Source organism: Crocuta crocuta, unplaced genomic scaffold (assembly GCF_008692635.1).
Source record: "Crocuta crocuta isolate KB4526 unplaced genomic scaffold, BGI_CrCroc_1.0 scaffold661, whole genome shotgun sequence".
Classification (NCBI taxonomy): Eukaryota; Metazoa; Chordata; class Mammalia; order Carnivora; family Hyaenidae; genus Crocuta; species Crocuta crocuta.
The window spans coordinates 278,968-300,322 of NW_027532618.1; the positions used below are offsets into that span (position 1 = coordinate 278,968).

Sequence of the window (21,355 nt, forward strand, 5' to 3'; positions counted from 1 at the left end):
CCCAAGTGATTTCATTTTGAAAATAATTTTTTTACATGGACATTCCCACTGCTTATTAGTTGTGTGAACTTGACCAAATATTCATTTCTCTTTGCTTCATTTTTCTTATATGATATTGGATAATAGTAATAGAGTTGTTTAGAGAATTATATGAGGTAGTCCATGTAAATCCCTTAGAATAGTGACTAGTACTTAGTAAATGCTCAATAAATCCAGTTACCATTATTGTTACTATTATTATTACAATGTCCTTATGAAAATAATTTTTGCCACTACATTTCTTCTTTTTCTATAATTTAATAATATGTCCCCTTCTTCATGAAATCTGAATAATTAAGAGCCTATCAATTTTGGCAAAATAATTTTCTATGAAATAATGGTGCTTTTGCACAAAATGACTAATTTCTGGGGCTTCAGTTTAACTATAAAACCTAATGATGTCACATATGTAACTGTAACTCACGTGATCCATCAGAGGGCAGTAGCTGGAAGCAATCCTAGTACACAAAGAAGAGTAGGTCACCTTGTCCAGTTTGCCTAAAAGTTTTCGAAGGGTGAATAAGGCCCGAATTATAACAGTCTTGTCTTTTGAGTGGAAGGCATCCAAGATGCATATTAATAAGCTGCAGACGTTTTCTATCTATATATACAAGAGGAAAATGGTTGGACTTTGGAGCGAGATGGAGACTTGAGGTAGCATTTGGGCAGAGTTTGGGCAGAGTGCAGGGGTGTGGTGGGGTTGCCCCCACAAGGTCAATCGTCACATTGTCAACAAGTTTGTAAGTTGATTGTAGGGGCAGCTGGGTGGCTCAGTCAGTTAAGCATCTGACTTCGACTCAGGTCACTATCTCATGATTTGTGGGTTTGAGCCACATGTCGGGCTTTGTGCTGACAGCTAGCTCAGAGTCTGGAGCCTTTCTTTGGATTCTGTATCTTTCTCTCTTTCTGACCCTCCCTGCTCATGCTGTCTCCCTCTCTCAAAATAAATAAAACATTAAAAAAATTAAAAGAGAAAAATTTTGTAAGCTGATTGTTAAAACAGACTCTTAACTCTAGAGAACAACCTGATGGCTGTCAGAGGAGAGGGGTGTGGGCAGATGGGTGAAATGGGTGAAGGGGTTCAAAAGCACACTTAGCAGGGTGCCTGGGAGGTTCAGTCGGTTAAATGTCTGACTTCTGCTCAAGTCATGATCTTGTGGTTCACGAGCTTGAGCCTCACATTGGGCTCTGTGTTGACAGCTCAGAGCCTGGAACCTGCTTCAGATTCTGTGTCTCCCTCTCTCTCTCTGACCCTCACCCGCTCATGCTCATTCTCTCTCTCTCTCTCAAAAATAAATTTAAAAATTAAAAAAAAAAGAGCACACTTATCATGATGAGCCCTGGGTGACATATAGAATTGTTGTATCACTATATTGTGCACCTGAAACTAATATAACACTGCATGTAAACTACACTGGAATTCAAATTTAAAAAGTCATGATTAAAAAGCAAGTTTTATAAATTTATAAAGAAATAAAACAAAGGTAATAAATACTTAAAACTTCTCACTTCCTATTTCTTTGGCTCCATTTTACTCTTATATGCCCTTGAGGTTAAGTACAGTTATCATATCTGTATGGTAGGAATATTAAATTATGATGTGCTACTGTGTGTTTCTCCCAGTTCTTTGTTTAATGACACCCCTTTGAAAGCTTGACATTAGGCACATTGAGAGTACATACAGCATTCACCAGCACACCATGAACAGTGTGACCTCTAAACCAGGTGCCAGTGAGTTTTGTGGACATGAGAGCCACCGAGCTGCTGAGCCGAGGCATGGGAGTCAGAGACAGCATATTATAAAGCAAAGAGAAAGGCAAAAAGGAGACACCAAAAAAGAGGAACAAAGGCTGGAAAGAAAAGAAGTAAAAGAAACAAACAGATACCATTTACCAAAAAAATAGCCAGAGGCCTTACATCTGGGTAGAAAGTTGTCTTTACCAATAGATCGTATGTGATATCCACCCAGCTCCCTCTCCACTGTTTCTTTCTTACTCTCCTAGATAACCTTGACACAGAATCTTCCTTTCAGTTGTTGATAACATTGCTAGACAAGGCAATAAATAACTCTGATTACTAATATAATGTACCCTGACATGTGTTATTTATTTAAAGCAAACAGACCATGGCTCATTTCATTCTAAATGCAAAAATGGGTGTCCACTGACAGGCTTTGGGTTTTCAGAGACTATGCTTAATAGATGAACAAGGATATATTATTAAATTTGTTGTTAAATCAACCATGATTTATGGAATCAGCATAATTCCATTATGCAAGGGACTTTGGGATGGGTGAAATAGGTGGTAGAGATTAAGGAGGACACTTGTGATGAGCACTGGGTGTTATATGTGAGTGCTGAGCCACTAAATTGTACATATGAAAGTAATATTACACTGTATGTTAACTAACTTGAATTTAAATAAAAACTTTAACAAAAAGAATTTATAAGAGAATTACAAAACATAAGGGTATGTTTAGATTCAATCTTCCTGGAAAGCAATAAGTATTCACATGATTCTGTAGGAAACAGTGTAAGACAGTGGTTCTCAAGTTTAAACTGTATTAGAATCACTTGGAAAACTTTCAAAAACATAGGTCGGTGGGCCCCACTTCCAGGATTCCTGATTCCAAAGGCCTGGGGTGGGGCCTGACAATTCGCATTTCTTTTTTTTTTTTTTTTAATTTTTTAATGTTTTTATTTATTTCTGAGAGAGACAGACAGCGTGAGCAGGGGAGGGTCAGAGAGGGAGACACAGAATCTGAAATAGGCTCCAGGCTCTGAGCTGGCTGTCAGCACAGAGCCCGACGAGGGGCTCGAACCCACGAACTGTGAGATCATGACCTGAGCTGAAGTCAGACGGTTAACCGACTGATCCACCCAGGCGCCCCTGACAATTTGCATTTCTAACAAGTTTCTGGGAGACGCTGGTACTGCTGGTTCAAGAGTCATACATAGAGAATTATTTTTTTAAGTTTATTTATTTATTTTGAGAGACAGCAAGAGAGTTGGAGAGGGGCAGAGAGTGAGGGAGAGAGAGAATCCCAAGCAGGCTCTCCTCTGTCAGCACAGAACTCACCAACAGTGAGGCCTTGAACTCACCAACAGTGAGATTACGACCCAAGCCAAAATCAACAGTCAGATGCTTAACTGACCGAACCACCCAAGTGCCCCGTAGAGAATTATTGATATAAAATATTGTGTAAACAAGTGCTCATAGTTGGTGGGACTCTGAGAAGGATACTGCTGCCAGGTCAGAATATTCAGCAGATCCTGAGCTGAAAAAGAAGACAAATGTGAATATGTACGGGTGGGAGAGGAACACGCTGTGAAGTGTGTAAGAAATACCTCGAGCAAGTGCTCCAAGATAGGACTTAATGTGTGGCACATGAATATGTTGGAGGGAAATTAACTTAATGTGTACGTGGTTTTGACTGTAAGAAAAGTTTGTGGAGGACAATGCTCACCAATTCTGAGGGCCATGAATGATTTTGTGGGAAAAGTATAAACAAGGTCATTATGCTACTGAATTTACTTACCACACCACTTCTATTCAACCCAATTTTCTTGCTGATAAAACATCAGGCTTTGATACTGGTTTAGGTTTAGAAACTGAAAAATATCATTGTTTTATCAGTAAGGATATTGAGCAATATTGAATCTCAGGTTGACTTTGATGATGATGGCATTCACAAATCTCGCACACACACACACACACACACACACACACACTCATGTTTACCTCATTGATAACTGGCGCCATGTTGGCAATTTTCTGGAGGCTCAGTTTACTAACTGTAGGATTGGAGTCATTGACCCAGTTTCTGAAGAGAACCAAAAATTCTTCTGGGAATGGGTCCTTGAAGAAGTTGTTCAGAAGCTGAAAGAAAACAGCCAACAATTTCATAAACAGAGTAAAGGCCAATGCACGATTTCTGCTTCAGTCACAAAAATCAAGACGTTCGCAGTAAATCTGTAGTATAAATCTCACTAAGATTCCAAATGCTTATATGTATCCCTACACACATTTCTGTGTTCATGATTTGAGTTCTCTGGAAGGAGAAGTAGCAATCATAATAGAAAATAAATGCATCTATATCTGTATCTATATCTATATCTGTATATGTCTACAGTTGACTTTTGATCAACACAGGTTTCAACTGTATGGGTCCATTTATATGCAATTTTTTTTACACCACAGCACTATAAATGTAATTCCTTTTCCTTACAATTTTTTACAAACGCCATTTTCTTTTCTCTAGCTTACTTTATTGTAAGAATACATATAATACATATAACATACAGAATATGTGTTAATTGATGGTTTATGTTATTGGAAAGGCTTCTGATCAACAGAAGGCTATCAGTGGTTATGGTGTCAGTGGGGGAGTCAAAGTTATATGTGGATTTCTGATGGCATGGGGATCTGTGTCCCAACTCCCACGTTGTTAGGAGTTAAATATATATATTGAAAAAAAATTTCTCTCTATTCTCAGGAACTTAGTGACTCAATTTAAATTACCCCCCCCTCCCAGATTGTAGTTCAGTGGGTGAGTTCTTTAACAGAGAATGGTTATATATACTCAGAGGCTGTGTGTACCATAGGCCAGGCACTATGCTAGTAAATGGGGATACAGTAGTGAGCAAAACAGTCTCAATCTATGACCTTGTGGAGCTTACAGACTAGCAAGAGAGGCTGATGCTGTACAACAATGCTATACTACACTATAGGAAATATGATACTATGCCAATGAAAATAGAATTGCTAATTGTGATCAGTATTAGAAAGAAAAACTACAAGGTGTCACAAAAACATTTAAAGGGGAACTGAATTTAGATTGTGCATTTGTAGGCTGAAATTAGAATGGTAATTGTTATTTAGATTTGGACTTGAAAGCAGAGTTGGCATTAGCTAGATAAAGTGTTTGGAGAAGATAACCCCAAGGAAGGTAACCCATGTGCAAAGGTCCTGTGGTAGATGAGCAAGGTGTGTGTGAACATCTGGAAGCCCAGAGTGAAAGGATGAGAAGGGAAGAGAAGACTGGAAGGTAGTGAGGTGGGAGGGCAGGCAGGGATGTGGAGGCCAGTTTATGGAGTTTTAATCTTTAACACCTAATACCCAAAATGAAGATGTGATTACCATGAACCTTTATACATCTAGTAATTAGCAGACAAAATATACATATTTTTTAAATGTCTTAAAAACACAAGTGACAGTTTAACAAAAAATAGTTCAAGAATTTAAAATATGACTAGGACAGGTCAAGTACATAGAAAAATAGAGAGCAAGAGAACAAAAGTGAGAGGGGAGGAGAGGCCATATATTCTTTTCAACATTCCAAACAACTTTCACAGAAATTATCAGATCAAAAGAAATTAATAACTTTCCTAAAACAAATGATTTAAAAAGCACCTTTAAAAAACCATGATGTATAGAAGAGAAGAAGAAACTAAGAAGAAAGTTTAAATGGAAGAAAAAAGCCTATAAGCATTTGGAAATTTAAAAGAATTCTCCCTTTTGTAGATCAAAATTGTAAACCACAGAGGAACTCTAACATACGACAAAGATTACTGTGGGACAATGAAAGCAATAAAAATAAAATAGATGTGTGCATGATGGTTGGAAGGAAATGCACAACTTGACTTTGCTTGAAAAGAAAGGTTAAAAATGAATAAATTATTTATTTCCTGAAAGTATGAGAAGTAAAATATCACAAGAAATAAGGACATGCTAAAGAAAATTGGTGTAAGAAAAGAATAAAGAGAGAAGCAGGGGTTATAGAATCAGGAAACACGAAACAGTAGACTTAAACCATCTAACAGCTATGCTAGGGGAAAAATAAAGCATTATAATAGAAAATTTTTGACCAATATCATATTAAAAAGTACAAATAAAATGAGCAGTGAGAAAAGGGGTGTGAAATAGATTAAAATTTAAAGAGAATATTGGATAATCTCTGTGTCAATGGTTCTTTTTTAAAAATTTTATTTATTTATTTATTTATTTATTTATTATTATTTTTTTACAAATAGTTTATTGTCAAGTTGGTTTCCATATAGCACCCAGTGCTCATCCCCACAAGTGCCCTCCTCCATGCCCACCTTCCCCCTCCCCCCCATCAGTCCTCAGTTTGTTCTCAGTTTGTTCTTAACCAATGATGTGCACTAGGATGCTCTGTGACAGCTTTTCCCTTCTTCTTCCTTTTTTGTAATGTTTATTTATTTGAGAGAGAAAGAGAGGGAGAGAGATAAAGAGCGAGTATGAGTGGGGGAGGGACATAAAGAGAGGGGAGAAAGAGAATTCGAAGTGGGCTCTGTGCTAAGATTGGAGAACCTGATGCAGGGTGAAACTCATGAATGGCGAAATCATGACCTGAGCTGAAGTTGGACACTGAATGGACTGAGCCACCCAGGTGCCCCTGGGACCACTTTTCTATATTACATATACTGGAGCTTCATCCTAGTCATGAGGCAAAGAAAATTAGAGAAATTGAAATAAATTAGAAACAATGGAAGACTACTAGTTATTGATGTGTTATTCCCAAATAGGATCAAAGTTAATTCTTTTTGAGTGATCACCACACATCAAAACATAAAGGCATATTTTCCATTTATAATTAATAACTCATAAGTGGGTGATAATTTGGTACTATTTGAATGTTGTTCTCCAACAGCCTTTCACCTAATGGTTTTAAAATTCATTGCTAATTTTGTCTTTGAATATTTAGTTGTCCCATTGGGACTTGCAAAGTGGTAATTTCCCACATGTAGCATTCCCTCTATATTTACTGGTTGGCCTCTTTCTCTCTCCCTCTCTTTTTTCCAGATCTCCAATTTTGAGTACCACCAAAGACTCAAGCATTAAAAAATTTTCCCCCAACATATTACAATTATTTGCAGTTACTCCTTTGATGATAAATTTTGGCCAGTAAGAGCCCTTTCAAGTTGACTCTGGTGTCCTTTTGACCTGCCTTATCTATCTTTGTACACTTCTTGGCTTGTGGAAAAGCTAGATGTTTCTGGCTTGTCTTATATTTTTCTTGCCCCCTGAAATCAGCCATTTCTTCAAGGAGAGAGGGTTCCTTTTAACAAGTAATGATATTTAGCAAGCATTAGAAATGGATACTAAAGAGTACTAATTGCTATTGGATTATCACCTTTGTGGCCTTTTTTTGAACCAAGATCTATTCTTTTTTTTAGCCATGAGTTCATTTTGACAATGTTAATTTGTTCAGTTCAAATCTAATATAACAGAGTTTATGTTAGCTTTTTATGGCTTTATGTGTGCCTTATCTTTCTCTTACCTGGAAAAACTTGGTGCCAATAGTATTAATATATGTTCCTATTTGTTTTCTGCTATATAATGCATACCATAGTCTTAAAATTATATCATCAATATACAATATCAATAAACATCTTGAGTAAAAGTGAGTATTTTTTATACTTTTTTTGTCCTTAGAATATATTTCACTAAGGATGTATAGTCAAAACACATGTCCATAAGTTACCTTATATCCCTCACAAATGTGTGTATTTGAGGGAGAGAGACAGAGACAAAGAATTATCCAACTCTCTGAGAAAAACACTAAGATCATAATAGGCAAAAGAGAGGTCCGATTATTCATAAAACAGGCCAATGCAATAATACATGATTCAGGAAAGTAACTTGAACCGAGGTAACAATATGGTATCCTTATTTTTCCATACATCAGTATCACATACTGAGAAAATCCAAGAAAATTAACAAAAATATTATTAGAATTACTATTAGGGCATAAGAAAGTAGCTGAATTTGAGACAATACAGTCTAATTTCCCTGAACATCCAGCAATAATGAGCTTGAAAATTGAAAGAAAAAGGCCACATTTGGGAAAACAGTATGGAAGTTCCTCAAAAAATTAAAAATAGAAATACCATATGATCCAAAAATTCCACTACTGGGTATTTGCCCAAAGAAAACAAAAATACTCATTCAAGAAGATACATGCACCCCTCTGTTTATTGCAGTCTTATTTACATTAGTCAAGATATGGAAGCAGTCCAAGTGTCCATCCATAGATGAAAAGGTAAAGAAGATGTGGTACATACACAGTGGAATGTTATTCGACCGTAAAAAGATGAGATGTTGCCATTTGCAACAACATGGATGGACCTAAAGGGGTTAATGCTGACTGGAGTAAATCAGACAGAGAAAGAAAAATACCATATAATTTCACTTATATGTGGAAACTAAAAAAAGCAGAACAAATGAATAAACAAATAAAAAGCAGAATAAGGTTCATAAATACAGAGAACAAACTGATGGAAGAGAGGGATAGGCAAAATGAGTGGAAGAGAGTGGGAGATACAGGCTTCCAGTTACAGAATGAATAAAACACGGGAATGATAGATACAGCATTGGTGACACAGTCAGTGGTATTGCAATAGTGTTGCGTGGTGACAGTAGCTACACATGTTGTGAGCACAGCATAACATATAGAGTTGTTGAATCACTATGCTGTACACCTGAGCCTACTGTAATATTGTGTGGTGGCTATCTCAAAATACAAAACAAACACAAAAACCTATACCCAAAGTGATATTTAATAAGGATAAGTTTGAGAACCAAAACAAAGAAGACACATTTTCACTAACAATTTAAAATAATATAAACTAATTAAGAGTTCCAAAATTAATATGTAATATTTATATGAAGATGATGCAATATTGAATAAAACAAGAGAAGTGAAAATATTATAAAAATCCCAAATATTCCTAAGAAGCTCATAGCTTTAATTTAACTGCAATCACAGTTTCAGTGAAATTGTTTTTCCTTTGAGCCTGGCAAGATTATTTTAAAATGTAACCAGAAGGACACATGCATAGGAAGGGCTAAAGGCATTTTGAAGAGAGTTTATAGAGAAAGTTGTTTTGGAAGATATTAACGTTTATTGCAGGGACACCTGGGTGGCTCAGTTGATTGAGCGCCCAGCTTTGGCTCAGGTCATGATCTCATGGTTCAGGTATTTGAGCCCCGTGTCAGGCTCTGTGCGGACATCTCAGAGCCTAGACACTGCTTCAGATTCTGTGTCCCCCTTTCGCTCTGCCTCTTCCTTGCTTGTGCTCTGTCCGTCTGTCTCTCTCTCTCAAAAATAAATAAACATAAGAGTTTTTTTTAAGTTTATTGCAAACTGCCATAATTTCATTGTGATACTTCCACAAGAGTGAAAATATAAATGGAGCCTAACAGTGTAATTCAGGGCATACCCTACTATGGGTGTGTGTATGGGTGTATGTATATGAAACTAATAATAGAATTCATGAAGGTATTATCACCAGTGAATACTGAATTTAAGGCTTATTCATTCAATGATGCTGGGATAGGAAGTTAATTATTCAGTGAAAACTAAAGTTAGATCCCACTTTGTGGTATACCATATAAACTTCATGAGAAACAACATTACATGTAAAAATTTATATAAAGATGAATAAATTATAAATGAATATTTATTATCTATTTCACCACAGTAGATTTTTAATGCTGAATTTTTATGAAAAAAATAACATTCCATAAACAAAATTAAAGAGCAAACAACAAACTGGGCACTTATTCTCAACAGGCATTATAACCAAATGTATAACATACTTAATATCCTTCACAAATTTCTGTGTGTATGTGTTGTGAGAAAGAGAAAGAGAGAGATAGCGACAGAGAATCACATAATTCATCGAGAAAAACACTAAGACTTTAATAGGCAAATGGGCAAAGAAGAGATTGCATTGTTCAGATTATAGAAATTTAATTTGTGAACAATTATAGTTTTAAAATGTTGAAACTCTCTAAAAATTTAGAAACTAAGGGCAAGTCAAATCACTCACAAGACATCATATCTAGCTCTGAAATTGGGAGGCTAATCAATCAATGATGGCAAGAGGGCAGTGGAGTGAGCACACCTACAAACTGCATGGGTGCACGGGTTGTCAGTGCCTTCCAGAAATCAGTTTGGCAATAAAAAATCCTTGGCCTTGAGAATGTTTATACTCTTGTTATTATTTCATATTCTTGGAATCTCTTAGAAGGAGGTAAACTAAAATACTAAAAGAAAGATTTAGGCACAACCATGTAAACTCGATTGTTACTTAGATCAGTAGAAAATTAGAAATCACATATATAAACGAATAGCATAAGCATCGACGGTACTATGTTAAGTATTGCTGGCTGACAAGACTAAAATAAGATAGAATACATAGATTGTGTGCTCAGAACAACTAAAGGCCAAGTCACCCCACAGTCAGCTGGACAGTTGAGGATTGCCCAGAAGCTTCAATTAGAGAAAGTGGTGGAAGAATGTGGTCATTACTCAGTTCTTGGAAGGACAGGCATGCCAAACTCCAATAGCAATAAGCACTATATTCATGACTAAAGAGGTAATCAGCGTTCATTAAATATCATCTGTCACAGTAATAATGCTTATATACATAAATATAAACAAATCTTATGTCATTTGTACATTTCTTTTGAATGTATCATTTTATGGGAGCAATTATATGTGTCATATTTAGGCCTATTTAATGTTTGTATATCTTTAAAGGACAATACAATGAAAATGATGAATCATATTCATCATTCAATTCAAATGGAGTAAGCAAGTTTGAAACCATTGGTGATTTCATATAACTGATTTATGTACCTTTCTAAAAGCATTAGAAGTAGGTAGTATAGTATACAGTATTTTAGAGTTTATTAACTGTTTCACTGACTATGATGTTTGAAATTACATCAAAATTTTTGAGAATATTTGGCATGGTGCCTTAGATCAATACTTTATTATATATAACCTCTATGGAAAAATTATATTTGACTAGAATAATTTCAATTTATAGAACTTTCTACCTGACTTTTGTAAGAAACAGGACTTTCTCAATTTGACTCTAGTATAGCATTACAATATATGGTATAATATTTATATACAAATTAATGCAGTACTATCTCTTCATTTTACTCAGTTATTTGGACCATTCCTTTTTTTTTTTCCCCTCTAGACAGTCTGAAGTGTCATTCATTTCCCAGATGTTACCTGCTATTTTTAATTAAACTCAATTATCCCATGTTATGCTTTAACAAGCATGCAGAGATATATGAACTACAAAAATAATTGAGTCTTTGCCAATCCACATCTCCTAGGATATGACAAAAGTTATCTGTCATTGTCTTAACCCTTGATAAGAATCAATATTCAGAGAGGGAGATAAAAGATTGGAGTGTTGACTTAAGTTTGCATAAGGAAAGGGAACCTGGTTGTTCACAATCTCCCAATAAAACTCACTTCAGTGAGGAAAATTACTGTGATGACACTCTCTTCTGACCGTCTAGGACCTTCCACTGAGAGCTTGTAGAGATAATGCAAGGTCTCTGGAAACTGTGGAAAGTTGTAGTCACTGAGAGTTCTGTAAAAGAGAACAAGGCACTGAATTAGCAAAGAAGATGAAAACTCTTCCTGTATCAGCAACTGCTAATGGTACAATAGAGAGAAGCATTATCCTCATATTTTGTACTCTCATGTAAAATGAAGATCTTTTCTAGATCACATACTGTGACATAAAGCAGCCCTCAATAAATGTAAAAGAATAGAGATGATACCATGCACACTTTCAGATCATAATGCTTTGAAACTTGAAATCAATCACAGGAGGAAGTCTGGAAAACCTCCAAAAACATGGAGGTTAAAGAACACCCTACTAAAGAAAGAATGGGCCAATCAGGCAATTAGAGAAGAAATTTAAAAATATATGGAAACAAATGAAAATGAAAATACAACAATCCAAACTCTATGGGATGCGGCAAAGGCAGTCCTAGGAGGAAAGTACATTGTACTCCAGGCCTATTTCAAGAAATAGAAAAAGCTCAAGTGCAAAATCTAACAGCTCATCTAAAGGATATAGAGGCAGAGAAACAAGAGAGCCCCAAACACAGTAGAAGAGAAATAGTAAAAATCAGAGCAGAAATAAACAACATAGAGACCAAAGAAANCTAAAAAAAGAATAAAAAATAAAGATCTTTTCTAATCCCTAATCCAAGGTAAACTGCAGCCCCATTCTGAATTCCATGCAAACCCCAAGGAATTATATATATTCTGGATCACTGACAATATCTCTCCCTAACATCACACCTTTCCTATCTTTGCCCTCCTGTGTCACATAACAGAATGCCCTCTAAACACAAGCTCCTTCCTGCTTGACCAAAAGAAGAGAAAACAAATAGTGCAAAATAAATATCCTAGGAATCTAAGATGGCCGCATAGATCACCATCATGGTTTTAGACCCAAGTCCTTCCTTTGAATGATACAGTGAAGAAGGGAGTTTGGGATTATCGTGTGTTACTCAGGAGAAGAGGTGGTGAGTCCTGATTCACTAAGTCATTCTGGGCAGTGCTCAGGCTCACAGTTGTCCTGACACACTGGTCTGGATCACATGAGTGGTGGCAGGTCAGGAAAGTTGATGTGACAGGTTCAGTTGAAGACTCTCGGTTGGCATTCTAAACCAATGCTTCTCAAACTTATGCATACACATTACCCAGGTATCTTGCTAAAAGGCAAATTCTGGTTCAGTGGGTCTGGAGTGGGCCATAGGATCCTATTCTGCCGTCTATTTATAAGTTTCAAGTGATGCTATTGCTGATGGTCTATCACACTTCGAGTAAGAAGATCCAGAAGTACTGAGGATATTGTGATTCTTAACTTGTGGCCACCTGGGGGGTGCAGATATATTGTACTTTTACAAAATAAGATGTGTTCCTGAAACCTATGTGCAAATGAGATGCCACGTGAAATGCACCAAGACCCCAAAGACCATATAGCCTGTATTTTCTGAGTTGTCTCAACTCAGAATGGTCTATTTTGTGGTCAAGTCCATGTATCTTGATTTTTGGTCAGAAAATCTGATCCCTATAATCAGAAACTTGCTATTCACTAAGGAGCTAGCTGGAAAACAAAAAGCAACTCTGGCACCAGAAGAATAAAAGTTCTTTTTCATGCTTTTCCAAATTTATTTGTCTCACTGAGAACAGATTTCTACTGAGCCTCTTTAAGGTGGGAGCACATCCATAACCATCTGATGCCTGAAGAGCAGGAATCAGCTAACAGCAAGCAGAGAAAAGAAAAAGTAAATTTACCTCATTCTCCGTATCTGAAAGAGAAACCTATCCTTTGGAGGGGGATGATTGGGTATCTTTATCATCAAGTAGGAGAACAAGGAAAGAGAAAACTATCCCAAGAAGTAATAAACTCTTCAAAATAAGGGAAGAATTAGAAATCAAATGGAAATTCAGATCAGGAGAGATTGGGAAGTTGGAGTGGATACTGACTGCATTCATATGTGGCTTCCCTGAAGAAAGATGGAGAAGATGGAACAGAGACAGAGAACCCCGTGCCCCTGTTCTTACTTGGCAATAAGGTAGATCCCATGATGCTTAAGCAACTCTTCAGAAAACTCGTTCCAGCAATTCTTTTTCTTTAGAGCAATATCCACCTGCTGCAGTCCAGAACAATTCAGCAGAACTCTCAGGGCATCCTGGGCATAGCTAAGGCCCCAAAGAAGAGCAGAGTCACCCCTTGACAGTGTCCTTCCCATAATTAAGTACATGTGACCTGCCTTTTCATTCCATCTTGAGCAAGATGCTGGTTTTGGGAAAGGGGATGTTTCAAAGGAAACCAACTGTCAGTGCCCTTTATCTCTCTTGATCAACAGGACATGGGATTGAGGGTTCAACTGAAATGTTAGCATGTAAAATCTAGGATTAATAACAGTTTATTAGCAAAAAAAAGTTAAACAACGCGATAATTTGCTAAACGTGTCTGCTGGTATTCTTCTTCAGATGTTTTAAATAAATAGATGCATTCTCATCTGTGGGGGATGATTTGGTGCACATCTGTTTGGAAGACAGAGAACGGGTTAAATATCTTAATGGGATGCATTGTGCTTTGGAGTTTTGCCTGGCTTAGAAGTCCACCCCGGCGAGGGCAAATAGCAGGTGGCGCATTTAGACTTCCCCAGAGTGCAGCAAAGCTAACTGTACCACCTTGGGTGAAAGGAAAGAGCTGAATCTTTCATGTGGGCAGAATGTGTACCATCTTAAGCCCACACATCACATCACCAACCACAAAACAACTTCACAGTTCATAAAGCACATTTGTGCACATTATTTTAATCTCACACATACAATTACCCCTGAAATCACTATCAGGGAGTAAATGGCAGAGCTAGCATGGGCCTGACTTTGGATCTGATGCTCTCACCTGCTCTCTCTCCCCTTGGTAGCCCCCCCTCACCACCCCACTCTGACTGTGGCAGAAAGTGGAGTGCTTCTTCATACACCCCAGATACACTCAGGGAGGGTGCTGGCTAACTTCTAGGTACTTGGGGTATTTACACAAAGAAAGTGGTAATAAATGAATGCATTGTATAGAAAGAGTTCCACATGAACCCGAGGGACTAGAAACAGTTGACAGCTGGAAGCTTATTTCTTATCGACTCTGAAATAAACCACTACAATCTCACAACGGCATGTCCTCTGCCATCTGTCTCAGGTCACTGATGTAAAAGAGTTGGACCATGAGGGCCATCAAGAGCTGGGGGAAAAACTGGGCCACTGCTTTCTTGTATGAACAAACAGGCAACAGTGTGCACAGGGCCTGGGATGCCTATAAGGGAAAGAAAAAGAAGTCAAGAATGTAGCCATCTGCCTCTAAACCCAGTCAGCCTTAGTGAGGGGGAAGGGAGGAACACTGCATTCCCTCCTGCAACCCCCTTGACTGACGTGTGCATGCATATTCGTTCATTCCCTAACAGCTACGATGTCCGTTTTGAATCAGGAACTATGCCCAGTATTCTATGGAAATGAACTCCCAAAGCACTCTCAACCACCCCCAGCTGCCAAACTAGTGGGAAGCAAGCTGGTTCCCAAGGNAATGTCCATTTTGAATCAGGAACTATGCCCAGTATTCTATGGAAATGACCTCCCAAAGCACTCAACCACCCCCAGCTGCCAAACTAGTGGGAAGCAAGCTGGTTCCCAAGGAGAGTCTACTTTCCAGTGTCCCCTTTGTATGTGGCCATGAAGAATGGTCCTACCAATAACCCAGGTCTTTCCTGTGCTTAAACAATCCAGGCCAGTGAGATGTTTAAAAGGAGACAGGCCAAATCACTAACAATTTTTTGGCCCACCAACCACTGCCATACCCTCCTACACCATCAGAGAAACACCTCCCACCACCTCACATTTGTGGAGCACTACCCATTTTTTTTTTCCTATTATGTCTCTGTAAGACTAGAATTTACTCCCAGGAGTGGTGAGTTTAGTCTTTGGGAGATACAAAATGGTGGGTACAAATGACATTAGGCCTCACATGCATATCAAAGTCTATACGGTCTAGCTAGTGGCTAGTCTCTGACGCCATCTCCAAACTTCCACTCTTGCTTCATTCCTCTCCTTTCAGTTTTCTTGGAGTCACTCACATCCCATGCAAGCTCCCATCTTCAGGGGTTTTGTCTTTCTTTCTGTATAGAACTCACTTGCCCAGATATTTGCAAGGATCAACCCTTCACTCTCTGACTGGATGCCACCTCAGCAGAGGCCTCCCCTGACGAACTTTCCTAAATCCTCCCTTGTCACTTTCTTTTACTCACATCACTTTATGTCTTTTCTCAGCTCTGTATCATCTGATACATAACACAGTTTTTTGTTCATTGTCCGTGTCTTTTACCAGAATGTAGGCTTCCTGGTCAAGGTGTGGCATACAGTAGGCACTCAATAAATATGTGTTGGATGAATGAATGAGTGAGAGCAGCACAGTGTCCAGGAGTATGACCGAGTCCGTGGGTAGATGGGGATTTTCACGATCAGAAAACAACACCAGGAGAAGGAAGCACTTAATACTTAAGTAGTATTTACCGCTACAGGCATCATATTAGTAGTATCGAGAGAGAAACGTCTTCTTTCTAGTAGGCTATCATCCATTTTCCCAGGCTTTCCTTTCAGTATCAGTAAGATTGTCTTCAGCACATGAGGGGCCACACTTGACTCGGAACCTGCCGCGTGCCACATCAGTATCAAAGTGCTGCAAACACAGCCCCCCCACCCAACCATCGCAGTGAGAATTAGGTTGTTCATTTCCTACTTAATACAGTGTCATGAATGGAAAGGTTTTTTTTTTTTACATGTTTATATAGCAAAGAGATCACAGACAAGTCTAAACCAAACTGATAGGCTCATTTCCAAATGATCTCATTAAGTCTCTTGTCCTTGAAAACAGAGAAAGAGTTTCAGTGAGATCTTATGGAAAATACAGTCTGCAAGTCTGCAAGTTGACTTCCTACCACATTTTTATTTATTTTATTTTTTTTACTTTTATGCTTTTTTGAGAGATGGAGAGAGACAGAGCATGAGTGGGGCAGAGAGAGGGAGACAGAATCCCAAGCAAGCTCCAAGTTCTGAGCTGCCAGCACAGAGCCAGATGCGGGGCTCAAACTCATGAACGGTGAGATCATGACCTGAGCCGAAGCCAGATGCTTAACTGACTGAGCCACAGGTGCCATGATTTCCTACCACATTAAAATATCAGTCCAGGGGCGCCTGGGTGGCTCAGTCGGTTAAGCGTCTGACTTCAGCTCAGGTCATGATCTCACAGGTCGTGGGTTCGAGCCCCACATCGAGCTCTATGCTGACAGCTCAGAGCCTGGAGCCTGCTTCAAATTCTTGTCTCTCTCTCTGCCCCTCCCCCATTCATGCTCTGTTTCTCTCTGTCTCAAAAATAAATAAACATTAAAAAATTTTTTTAATATCGGTCCAGCTCAGTAGCAAGAACTAATCAACTTTCTCCATTCCATACTCTGGTCCTCTTATCTTGTGACCTTGTTTGTCCAGGAAAAACAGAATATTTTAAAAACTGGTGTGGAAATTCAAATTAATATATAAATAAATATATCAACTTTAAAAACCCAAGGAGGTAGAAATACTAAGTAAATAACTATATAAATTTAAAGATTAGAAAGTTAGGTTACAAAAATTGAGCTCGAGGGAGTGGGCCCTTTTGTAAAAGGTCATTCACATTCTAGTGACACAGATGTACTAGAGCCCTGGATTCTCCACCTCAGGTCCTCTCCCTTCTTTTCTGCATACCTAGCCACTCTTCAAGATTATTTTTACTGTTGATCATCTTAAAAACTGCTACACATTTCTGATACCCTGTCAATCCATGCTGGGTTCTGAATCCTATTACTCAGTTTCTCTGCATTTAGGTTCCTGATGGAGGGGGGCGGGGGTTGGTTTCCTGGAACAGAGACACATCAGCTCTTTGGAACCCATTACTCAACTGTTTCTGCCTTTGGGGCTCAGCTTTACAACCAAGCTTAGATCCACATGGACATCAAGTCTCACATGCCGTCTCATTCCTTTACCTCTCGTTCTTACCTTCTAGCTAATCAGACATTCCCGCTGTTGGTCTGATTTAGCTCAACTCTAACCCCCAGTCTTTTCTACCTCATCCCTCACCTACTAATGCATGAGATCTGCTCGTGACTGTTTAAAAATTTTTTTTAAATATTTATTTTTGAGAGAGAGACAAAGCACGAGTTGGGAAGGGGCAGAGAGAGAGGGGAGAGACACAGAATTGGAAACAGGCTCCAGGCTCTGAGCTGTCAGCACAGAACCCAATGCAGGGCTTGAACTCACAAACTGTGAGATCATGACTGGGGCCGAAGTCAGACTGTTAACTGACTGAGCCACCCAGGCGTCCCTTCTGGTGACTATTTTAATGAAGTTCACTCTAATTATGCTTGCTTTCTGTACCACCTCATTTCAAAGCACTTGTACTGACTTCACTTGGCAACTTGTGTCCCTGTCGATCTATTCCCTTTCAACAAAATGCTCGGAGGTTGGTAATATTTTACATGCAATGGGGCGCTTAATTCCTGAATGAGAAAACACTGAGTCTTACAAAGATTTTTAATTTCCAGGAATTTTCTAAGTAGTAAAATAGCTCTGTGAGTTTAAACCTCCTAGATAAACATAAGCTTTCAGTTGGGAAAAGAAAGTCAGTTGTATCATTGGTTTATCATTTTGTGAGTTTTGATGTCCTTTCACAGACGCTAACTCATTTAATTATTGGGGAATCAATATTGGGGGAATTTCAATTATTGGGGAATAATTGATTTACAGGTAAAAAAGAATTTTCCTCACTTCACAAACAGGGAAATTTGATCAAGGAGTTTAGAAATTTGTGTGGTTGGGAAGGAATTCAGATTTGTTTCCAAAGCCTGCATCTTTTTTTTGAAAGTAACTTCCTTGGGGCACCTGGGTGGCTCAGTCGGTTAAGCATCCGACTTCGGCTCAGGCCATGATCTCGTGGTTACTGGGTTTGAGCCCCGCATCGGGCTCTGTGCTGACAGCAAGCTCAGAGCCTGGAGCCTGCTTCAGATTCTGTATCTCCCTTTCTCTCCGACCCTCCCCTGCTCATGCTGCCTCTCTCTCTCAGAAATAAATAAAACATTAAAAAGTAATTTAAAGTAACTTCCTACCTTTTATACTGTTAATAGTAGAGAAGTATTACCTTCCTTCTCAAGGTACAAATGATAGAAATGGAATGATGTCATTTACTATGCTAGTCTAATGTGTGTTAGGCTCATAGTGTCCCATAGGCTCACATTGGTATTCTCTTCTCCTTAATATTTTCTTTGATCCTGGATCATGAATTTCAGATAAACAGCTAAGTAACAGGGGACTCTCCATTATAGCTGAGAATTTTTAATGTTTCATTATTTTATTGGCAAGTGGAAATGCCTTATATCCGTTCTTCATAAATGAAGGGGAAAAAAGCACTATAAATTTGATTACTTATAGGAAAAAATCCATTATCACTCTGAAGAATGATTTGTTCCCAGGGGATGGATATGCAGCAGAACACAATTTAAAGACTCAGATACAAAATAGTGACAATGATTATTTGTCAGTGGTCTATAGTATGTGTAGATATTGTACAAGAATATGAAGAACATGTATGATCTTCTTTAAGCTTTATGACCATCTTATGAGATACAAAAATAGATATTCTCTTTAAGAAAAAAAAGGAGCCAGGGGCGTCTGGATGGCCTAGTCAGTTAAGCGTCCGACTTTCGCTTAGGTCATGATCTCACGGTTTGTGGGTTCGAGCCCTGTGTCGGGCTCTGTGCTGACTGCCAGCTCAGAGCCTGGAGCCTGTTTCAGTCTGTGACTCCCTCTCTCTCTGACCCTCCCCTGCTCACGCTGTCTCTCTCTCTCTCCTAGAAATAACTAAAACATTTAAAAAAAGAAGAAGAAGAAGAAGAAAAAAAAAAGGAGCCCATGTCCAGCTCTGTCTAATTCTGGAGACTGTGGACAAACCATTGTAGGAAGAGGTGAAGGGGCCTTACTTGTCTGCTGGGACTGGGTAGTCCATAAGCTGGAAGATGACCTTCTTTGGGGAAGTACGTGTCAACAAGGTGATGACCCGCAGCATAGCGTGCCTCATAACATGAGAAGAATTTTCACGCAGTTTCTTATAAATGGCATCCACAATCTTAGACACCTAAAAAATTAATGTCATGGGTCAAACAAGAGCCTCTTGTTCCATAGCAACCTCTAAACCAAGGTGTTTCTTGGATATAAGCATTCAGTCCTTCCCAGAATGGCCCCTGCAGCAATTAACACACAAATATGCACTAGAAGAAAGCATATTCACGTGTGTTAATACACAATGTAAAGCGTTTATTTGGATGAGAAATAAGTCTTTGATTTATTGATAATGGGAAAATACCTTTTTTATTTTATTTATTTATTAAAAATTTTAAGTGTTTATTTTTTGATAGACAGAGAGATAGAGCATGAGTGGAGAGGGACAGAGAGAGAGAGAGAGACAGAATCCAAGGCAGGCTCTAAGCTCTGAGCTATCAGCACAGCACCTGACATGAGTCTTGAACCCATGAACCACAAGATCATGACCTGAGCTGGAGTCGGACACTCAACTAACTGAACTACTCAGGTGCCCCAAAATACCCATTTTTAAAAAAAGGTTATTTGGGGAAGGTAGGCTTCATTATATAAGACATATAGGCTTAGTATAGAAAACATATGTATAATTCAAGTCCTTTAAGAAGGAAGTCAAAATAATGGAACAGAATAGTAATGGAACTAGTTTTTTATTTCAAAAAAACTTTCTGACTGTTAAAGAAGTTTTGAATCTACATATGGAATGGGTAAACTGTGTGTTGGAAGAATGACCAAGAATGGTAAACACAAAGTCATAATCTTGCAAATTTTATTCATAGGTCCTATGTTAGTTTTATGTTTTCCCCTTTATGCATTCCTGAACAAGGAGATTTCTAGTTAGACGTGAAATTTGTCTCAAGTTAATGGTTGTAGATTCCGCATCAAACTTCATCCTCCCGGATGACTGCATTTTTTATTTGGAAATATTCCTCAGAGATCATAAGCTGAGATGTTGGTTGATGTAAGTTTACATACTATTTCTATTGCCACATGTACAATTCAGTTAGTTATCTGTGCACAACCCTCTACTCAAAAAGAAAATAAAATAAGTGAAGTGTTAAGAGTACAGGACATTTCTCCTTCCATATATGCTCCAAGGTGACCACAAAGTGGGAGACATTAAACATTGCTTCTCTCTAAAGACATTTTTAAAAATATTTACTTATTTTTGAGAGAGAGTGAGAGAGCATGCACACTCTCATCCCCTTTACTCCTCATCCTCTTTTCCTTTCCATGCAGCGTGCCCCTAAAATGAGCCAGCTATGTTACTGTATCCTCAAGTACAGCAATAATTATCTGCTTTCATTCTCAAGAAAAGACTTGCTGTGTTAGAGTTTTTCAGAGGTTATAAGCCCACATACTATATGTGTGATTTCAGTGGTTTTCAGGAATAATTTTAACCATGCACAATTTTCGATTATAACTGATTTTAGAACCTAACTCTGTTTAAGATAAGAATCTGCTGTATTCAGCGCTTCAATTGTTTGTGGGAGCTTGTGTGGAGCGATAGGTTGCTGGACCCCAATTTTGTTCAGTTGCTTTCTCTCTGTTTAATGACTTTACTGTGGCAGAGGCTAGTTTTACACATCTACTTTTCTGTTGGGCTTCTCTTCCTCTCCAGGGCCTTGGTATGGCTTTATCTAACCTGTCTTTCTCATTGTATGAGAGAGAGCTTAAAGGAAATGACTGCTGCCCTTCAGCTTTCTCCTTGATTGTGCTTGCCTTCTGGAATGTTCCTTGATGTAACCATGTTGGGAGTTCTATAGGAAGTTTTACTTC

General features: G+C 38.3%; 1 protein-coding gene across 1 annotated transcript in view; it reads right to left on the reverse strand.

Annotated features, from left to right (window-relative positions):
• Nucleotides 1-21,355, reverse strand: part of MROH9 (maestro heat like repeat family member 9) — a gene marked incomplete at its 5' end in the record, with an annotated part of 53,900 nt that overhangs the window by 18,563 nt on the left and 13,982 nt on the right. The window contains 7 exons of the mRNA XM_077780638.1: nucleotides 464-640; nucleotides 3,781-3,918; nucleotides 11,345-11,465; nucleotides 13,460-13,597; nucleotides 14,575-14,717; nucleotides 15,968-16,133; nucleotides 19,462-19,616. Of these exons, the coding sequence (XP_077636764.1) occupies nucleotides 464-640; nucleotides 3,781-3,918; nucleotides 11,345-11,465; nucleotides 13,460-13,597; nucleotides 14,575-14,717; nucleotides 15,968-16,133; nucleotides 19,462-19,616 (1,038 nt within the window). The remainder of the gene's footprint in view (nucleotides 1-463; nucleotides 641-3,780; nucleotides 3,919-11,344; nucleotides 11,466-13,459; nucleotides 13,598-14,574; nucleotides 14,718-15,967; nucleotides 16,134-19,461; nucleotides 19,617-21,355) is intronic.